General features: G+C 34.9%; 1 protein-coding gene across 1 annotated transcript; it reads right to left on the bottom strand.

Moving 5' to 3' along the window:
* On the bottom strand, positions 1-3,821 carry LOC143230406 (cytotoxin-like). The gene is made up of 4 exons (XM_076463918.1): positions 3,679-3,821; positions 3,368-3,392; positions 1,444-1,603; positions 1-838 (listed from the first exon to the last, which is right to left on the bottom strand). The coding sequence occupies exons 1-4, from the start codon at positions 3,736-3,738 to the stop codon at positions 145-147; spliced, it is 939 nt and encodes a 312-aa protein (XP_076320033.1). The 5' UTR covers positions 3,739-3,821; the 3' UTR covers positions 1-144.
* Positions 3,822-8,035: the final 4,214 nt, after the last annotated feature.

Here is an 8,035-nt window from a genome sequence, read left to right as displayed (position 1 = left end):
TTATTTTTTCAATAAACGCTTTTATTTTGCATATATATTCCGTTTTAAATAAAGAAATTAATAAGTAGTTTACATAACAACCTCTATGGAAAGAAAAACTAAATGATGGGTTAAAACAAATTAAATGTACAACATAACTTTATTTTAATTGGTTCTCAAATTCATTGGAATTGTAAAAGTCTTGTGTGGTGCTCCTGGGTCAGACAGTGGCTCCCCAGTCTGAGTGTCCCTTGGTTGAATAGGATATTCGTTGGTACGGATCGAAGATTCTATTCCTCGAATTCCTCTAAATACACCTTTAGCTTGGAACACTAGACCGTCACCATTTTGTTTAAATAAATCATTTTGAAGCATATATATTGGGTGGAACCAGAGCCAGTGTCCTTCCCACTTTTCATGAAACCATATAGCAATCCAACCGTCAATATAGACATCAGCTTCCCAAGGCACTTCCACCTCTCGCTCTACAATTATCCATTCTGCCTTCACGGAAGTTTTGGGTTCAATATTTAAAGTATAGGAAAATGTGAAGGTATCAATATCACTTATCATCTTTCCTTGACCTTCAGTTAAGTCTATTTCAGTGGTATTGGTCGTATCTTTATCGTAAAGCTTTGGAATTCCTCCTTTTGTAGTTACACTGGCCTTAATGTTGATCCCTTGTTGCATAGACCAGTGAAATGTGGATTGATGTTGTATCTCCTTAGTTATTTGTGTGGTGATAACTTGGCTAGCCTGGTCATTGTGGTACCATTTGGTATAGACAGACTGTGGTTTCTCTATCAGTTTAGTCACCGTTGAGTATTGGATATCACCTGTTGTGACTTCAATCTTGTACCTGCAATACCAGAATAATAAAAATTTTCACATGTCTAATATGACTGATTTACAAGTTAATTACTCTAGTTAACTCCAAGGTAAATTAAGATAATAGAAAAGAGCCGAATTTCGAGAATTATCTTTTAATTCCTAAAAAATAAATTGCAGTTGATTCAATTTTTCTAAACAGCTTCAAGAAGGTCAGGCTTAGCCGTAGTAGAAATCCTAACTATGTATAGTTATAACTCTCAACAACATTCAGAAATAAATACAACTCGAAGATATCCGCTTATGTTCACAACTTATAAAACTCGTGCAGAGCAATAACAAAGGCTATTCAGAAACATAAATATTCATTACAATTCACAACTGTAACAATACTCATGTACAGTTCTACAACTAACAGCTCTCCAAATTCTAATGAACGCTAATAATATTTATTTATGGTCTCTTACAAAATTAATAATACTCACATACACGTCACAGTATTAAAACCTACAAATGGTACAGACGCAAACGTGTTTCTCGGTAAGGACACTTTATTCTACCAGTTCAATTACGTCAAGTAATTGAATTTATATTCAAAAAGTCAAATATATGCATCCATTCATAAAAATCACCAACCTGTGATATTGTGGTCTCTCTTTAAGGTGTTGATGGTTACCATAGAGATCCCACCACGATACTTTACGGTTTTTTTCTCTGGCCTGTTGATTGACATACTCTTCAGCCCACTTATCAAAATCTGCCATCAAGGTACTGCGAACATGGCGTTGTACTGCTTCTAAAAACGAGCATAAAAACAACATTTAATGCGTAGTTAACTGGCACGTTCCCACATAACGATACCCACAAATAAATAAGTGACTATAATGTATTCAGGATACCATGCATTAGGGGCATTTCCTAGAGCCTAAACAATGGCGTATTTAGGTAGGGGCTAGAGGAGGCTCAGCCCCAGGTCCATGGCCTTAATGGGGGACCCACTGATAATTTTATTCTATGTAAAATTACATGGGATGTAGGGCCCACAAAAAGTATTAGTTCCTGGGCCCATACAACCTTAAATCCACCACTGGATCTAAAGGAGATCATGTAAATTTATTATTCCTTTAAATTTCTTAAAATAAAATAATTTTTTATTATCAGTGTAAAAAGTTTTCTAAAATTGTAATTATATTTCTCTTACATATTTACCAAGGTTACGACACTGATGTAGCTTTTAAATTTACTTATTAAAAACTCGAACCGAAAATAGTTGTAATTGTATCATAAAAAAAATGGAACAATAAATTATACCTATATGGAAATATTGACTTCAAATACCATCATTATTACACTTCTATACCATCGTTGATTTGTATCTTAAAGGTGTTTGTGTTTTCTTATAGCAAAGCCACATTGGGCTATCTGCTGTGTCCACCGACTGGAATCGAGCCGCTGATTTTAGCGTTGTAAATCAGTAGACGTACCGCTGTGCCAGCGACGAACATCTTGAGAGTTAAGTTACTTGTTTTTAAATACAAACCTCCACAATATTAATCTATCCTCTTTCCCCCACGGGTATTAAAACCTGGCTTTGGCGTTGTAAACCTGCAGATTTTCCCCTGAGCCGCTAGAAGCCCACCTTAGAGCATAGTAATCATAATAATTTCAAAATATTGGAATTTAATTTTTTCTTATTTTATTAAGCAAGATTTTCAAGTTTGATTTCATGTTCATGAAACAACAATTATAGTGAAAAAGACATATTTCTTGAAAAAACATACTAAAAAAGTAAAATATTAGTTACATTTTGAAAAAAAAAAGCAAGAACGTCTAACTGTGGACCTTTTTCAAAATGGAAATCGAATGTATTATACGGGTAAATGAAATATTTTTTCTTTACTTTCTGCGAAGTCAAAACCATTGTTTTGTTTTGTTTGTTTTTGGAATTTCGCACAAAGCTACTCGAGGGCTATCTGTGCTAGCCGTCCCTAATTTAGCAGTGTAAGGCTAGAGGGAAGGCAGCTAGTCACCACCACACACCGCCAACTCTGGGGCTACTCTTTTTCCAACGAATAGTGGGATTGACTGTTACATTATAACGCCCCCACGGCTGGGAGGGCGAGCATGTTTGGCGCGACTCGGGCGCGAACCCGCAAGTCAAAACCACATAGTTACCTTTACAAACTGATTTTTGAAATTACACAATACAATTAAGGTAATTTCAAAAGACTTAGAATCTCGAACGCCAATAAATTGTTGACTGTTCTTCTCAAAGAGTAAAAACATTAGTTATTGGTTTTCTTTCTTTAACTAGTGTAATAATGAAAACATTTTTAAATGAATATAAGAACTACTTTTAAAATATTGTGTTAACCCTTCTCCCCTATTAAACAATTGGTTTCAGTACTCGCACTGGGCATAGAACCGGTAGCCCACTTATGTAGCTTTGTGTTTAACAACGAACAAAGTTAACCCTTACATAAACATAATTTTAAAGTATTAAAAACAACTTGTAAATTTATTAGTTTTCAAACATGTTGCTTTCGCACTTCAAACTTACCTTGTACGTTTTCGCCTTCAAAAACCTGTCCAAAAATAGAAATACCAGGTAACAATAAGAAAGTACAAAAATATACAAATACGATTTATGGAATTTACATAATGTTCGGTTTTACAGCTGTATTTTAAACATAGCTTATTGGTATTTCTATAGCCACAGCTATAAATACCAATATTAGTAATATTTTCTAAATAGCCATTATGGACAGTATTTTTTCATATTAAGACCCCAATCCTACGACAACAGAATGGTGCTTCCTGCAATTTTCTGATATTCGGTTTTTATGGTTATATATTTTAAGAACAACTTACTGGTATTCCTAAAGCTACAACTATAAACACCAATATCGGTATTATTCTCCAAATAGCCATTATAGATGGTATTTTTCAAATTAAGGTCCCGATTTCACAACCACAATAGATTGTTTAAGCAATTTTTTTTGGCTGACATATATATAAGTGATTATTTTATGTAGTGTGACTTAAAGGCCAAGGACATTCGGAATCGAGAAACATTTTCCTGTGGCATCAAACAGGTGAACAATATCAGTAGCTATTATCAATAACTAGTGTGCGTTGGTACCTACAGATGAAACTGGGAGATATAAACAAGTCATTCTTATTTTTGTTCTGATTATTTATATATCAAATGACAAATATATCTTAAACTACACATTTCGGTTATTAAAAATTAGTTTCGCTTATTTTTCGCCACATGCAAACAGACCACTATTGTTTTAAGCAAAAGTTTTGATTTACGTCATACGGTTAGATATTTCGTTCTCGCGTGAAAAAGAAACTGACAATTTTAAAACAACCGTGAGATAATTCCAATAACCGAAGAGTCCGATTAAAACCATTCAATGTCGAAGCGTTGAACAGTTTATGGGACGATATTTTATTTTTAATAAAGCATCGCAGCACGTTTGAAAACTCTCCATATGACTAAATAATGAAACTTTAATTTCTCAACAGTGTATTTTAATACGTAAATCGAGAAATCGTGGTATTTGAAGACTAAGAATTAAATACATGTAAGGTTGTTACCTGATTATCACAAACAATTAGAAGTTCGAAGATCCAGGTAGAAGAGGGACAAATGATTTGTTGCAAGCTAAATGAAGATTAAAGGAGAGGTACAAAACTGTGTGCAAATTTATCTTTAACTGTTCATTGTCAATAAAATATTAACTAAAAACAATTGCGTTCGGTTTCATTTAAGGTAGATAAAAGATGTAGGAATGAATGATTAACCTGAAAAAATGAAACTGTCTTAAGCAAGAAAATAAAGTTGGGTTTAACTTCGAATTGCGCGTGAATTGGATAATTAAACAAAAACCAAAAGAAATTAAATAACCCTCATGAATGGGTCAGTAAACAAACGCACACATAACTTCACAAGCGAATTTTGGCTACTAGCAAGCTGGAACAGAAATCCTCGAAAGAAGACAAACCATGCTTTTACAGTCTAAACCTTCTTTTACAGCTGACCACTCACAATCACAGTAATAACGCCGAGAACATAACAGTTATCTTAAGAAAAAGGGCTAAATACACTTAGTTCTCAACTTTTATAGAAATTGAAACAAACTACATACATTTTGTTACAAACTATGCATTTAAAATTTTACTTTCGACCAGTACTCTAGCCTCTAGTCCTCTACCTTTCTTCACGTGTTCCATGGGAAGTCTGCATCATGACGGAAGAGAAGTGGTAGTATAGTATATTGTTTAATTTTATTTGTGAGTCAAGTTTATTATTGCGTTAACTTGACATTGGGCAACCATGACTGGTTTGGTTTGCTTTGAATTTTGCGCAAAGCTACTCGAGGACTATCTGCGCTAGCCGTCCTTAATTCAGCAGTGTAAGACTAGAGGGAAGACAGCTAGTCATCACCACCCACTGCCATCTCTTGGGCTACTTTTTGACCCATGAATAATGGGATTGATCGCGACATTATAAGGCCCTCACAGCTAAAAGGGCGAACATGTTTGGTGTGACGGGGATTCGAACCCACGACCCTCGAATTACGAGTCGAGTGCCTTAACCACCTGGTCATGCCAGGTGTTCATCTTAAGAGGCAAAATGTTTTTTCATTGAATTTGACTAGACTCAGCTTTAATTTTATTTATTTTGGAATTTCGCACAAAGCTACTCGAGGGCTATCTGTGCTAGCCGTCCCTAATTTAGCAGTGTAAGACTAGAGGGAAGGCAGATAGTCATCACCACCCACCGTCAACTCTTGGGCTACTCTTTTACCAACGAAAAGGTGGATTGACCGTCACATTATAACGCCCCCACGGCTAGGAGGGCGAGCATGTTTGGCGCGACTCGGGCGCGAACCCGCGACCCTCAGATTACGAAGCGCACGCCTTAACGCGCTAGGCCATGCCAGGCCTCACTTTAATTTTACCAAATAATAATAATAATAATAAAAATAGCTCTATGATAAAATATGACATCACATTAGAAGCAGAAGTGGGATTATTTTTTTAAAACTAAAATAGAATCTAGACTGAATATCAAGGTGATAATGTGTGCTCGAAATAAGATCGAGCACCTGATGGAGATGATGAGTAAGTGAAAAGAATAACAAAAAGAAGAGGTAGAACATTGAAAGAAGATAAAGAACAAAATAGAAGATTAGAACAAAGAAACAGAGAAACTGAAAACGACCAAGAACAAAGAGACAGAGAAATTAAAAATGACCGGGGTCGGATTACAATTTAGTGGCTTATGTAAATTTTGTAGGTGAGGCTGTCAAGTATAATTCAATACTATATTTAACTACAGTTTGAACAATACACAAACACGAGCGATGGATAGATGATATATATTCGAATTCTATTGCTTATAATAAATAAAGTAATTACAACAGTTATATTTTGTTGAGTGATGAGTGTATTTATATTGATGAGAAGTTACAAAATAATAGGTTTATATGAAACGACTTAAGTCGCTGTTGTCTTAGTGACGTAACTGCAGTCATTTTCTTCAATGACGCATCCAGTGTTTTATTTACTCCCATCCTCAAACCAGCCCTAAAGAATATAAAAACAGAAAGAGACAGAAAAATCAAAAGAAAGCCAAGATGAAAAAATACAAAACTTAAAGTAAGATCACGAAAAATAAGATGTAAATTTAAGAGGTAATACAGATATAATATTTAAAGAAAAGTAAATAATAAAATGAGTCACTAAAGAAGTCTCCCGCTGGTACAGCGGTTAGTCTATGGATTTAAAACGCTAAAATCAGGAGTTCGATTCCTCGGTGGACTCAGCAGATAGCCTGATGTGGCTTTGCTATAAGGAAACGCAAACGCGGACTAAGGAAAATATCGAAGAAGCTACTAAAAATGTGCAGAAGGATTACAACAGATAAACTACAAAAATATTTATAAAGTGCGTATAGATTAAAATTAAAACAATCTAAAAGTATAACCAAAGCAACAAGGTACGATAGAGCATGAATGAGAAAATAAAACATTTGGAAATTTTTTTGTAAGTTCAGGGACACCCGAGCCCGCATCTACCAGTAAATTAAAGCCCCAAACGCCATTAACTATGAAATAACGAATAACAGAACATATCTGGCTTACAACTTTTGCGACTACTGCTGTATCAGCTAACTCTCCTAGACTTCACTAGCTATATCGCTACATCATCAAGCTTTAGAATTTAACTGTTTAGTTCAAACAGCAACGCAGTCGAGAAAAACGTACTATGATGGCAAGGTAGTACAGGAAGAACAGTATGTTAAGTATGAGGAATTAATCATTTATACAAGCAAATGGCAAGAATTTGCTCTTATAATAGTTATATAAGTATATCGAAGTAATAATTGTTTAAAATAAAAGATATAAAACAGACCTCGCATATGTACATTCGAGATGAATACATTAAAGGCAGAAAAGAAGGTAGCAAAGCATAGGGATATATTATAGATTGGAAACACTGTAGTCTCTCATCTCGATTGTTGGGATTTTCACTACCTAGGTTAACGTTCAAGAGGTAGGTTTTATTAATCAAGGTTTGATTTTTGTTTTACGAGCTATGCAGGTTTTTTTCTTCAGCTGCTTACAGATTTGTCCACCACTCTTCCATTTAACAGTTTAGAATTTTTACCTCTTTCACATCTCACTTAATAAATAAACGTCTTTCCCAATGCCCTATTTATTTTTAAGTTGCTTTGAATTTCACGCAAAACTTAATTAGGGCTATCTGCTATAGCCGTCCCTAATTTAGCAGTGAGAAGGCAGCTAATAATCAAAACCCACTACCAACCATTGGGCTACTCTTTTACCAACAAATACTTCGATTAACAGTTACGTTATAACGGTCTCACGGCTGAAAGGGGGAGAATATTTGGTGTGACGAGATTCGAACCCACAACCCTCATATCACGGGTCGAGTGCCCTAACCATCTGGCCATGGCAGGCTTTATTTTTAGATAAAACACATTAAAAGCCACGTTTTAATCATTAATAAAAAATGAAGAAATATTCATTAATGTCCTCTCCATCAGTTTACTTGGAATGATATTTGTTGGTACCGTTATCATCATCTACAGCTTCAGTTCTCCCATTTCTTGCTTCCGAGGCATGTTTTAGTTTCTCAGCATGTACTGTGTATATTCATGTACTATGAGGCTTACATACTTTTGGTGCAT

This window comes from Tachypleus tridentatus, chromosome 10 (assembly GCF_004210375.1).
Source record: "Tachypleus tridentatus isolate NWPU-2018 chromosome 10, ASM421037v1, whole genome shotgun sequence".
NCBI lineage: Eukaryota > Metazoa > Arthropoda > Merostomata > Xiphosura > Limulidae > Tachypleus > Tachypleus tridentatus.
This window is presented reverse-complemented; position numbering and strand designations above follow the sequence as displayed.

Excerpts from the sequence above, each read along its gene's own strand:
- LOC143230406 (XM_076463918.1), bottom strand. The coding sequence starts at position 3,738 with ATGGCTATTTGGAGAATAATACCGATATTGGTGTTTATAGTTGTAGCT. Across the intron at positions 3,393-3,678 it reads TTGTAGCTTTAGGAATACCA|GTTTTTGAAGGCGAAAACGT; the intron begins GTAAGTTGTTCT and ends ATTTTTGGACAG. Across the intron at positions 1,604-3,367 it reads TGAAGGCGAAAACGTACAAG|AAGCAGTACAACGCCATGTT; the intron begins GTAAGTTTGAAG and ends GCTCGTTTTTAG.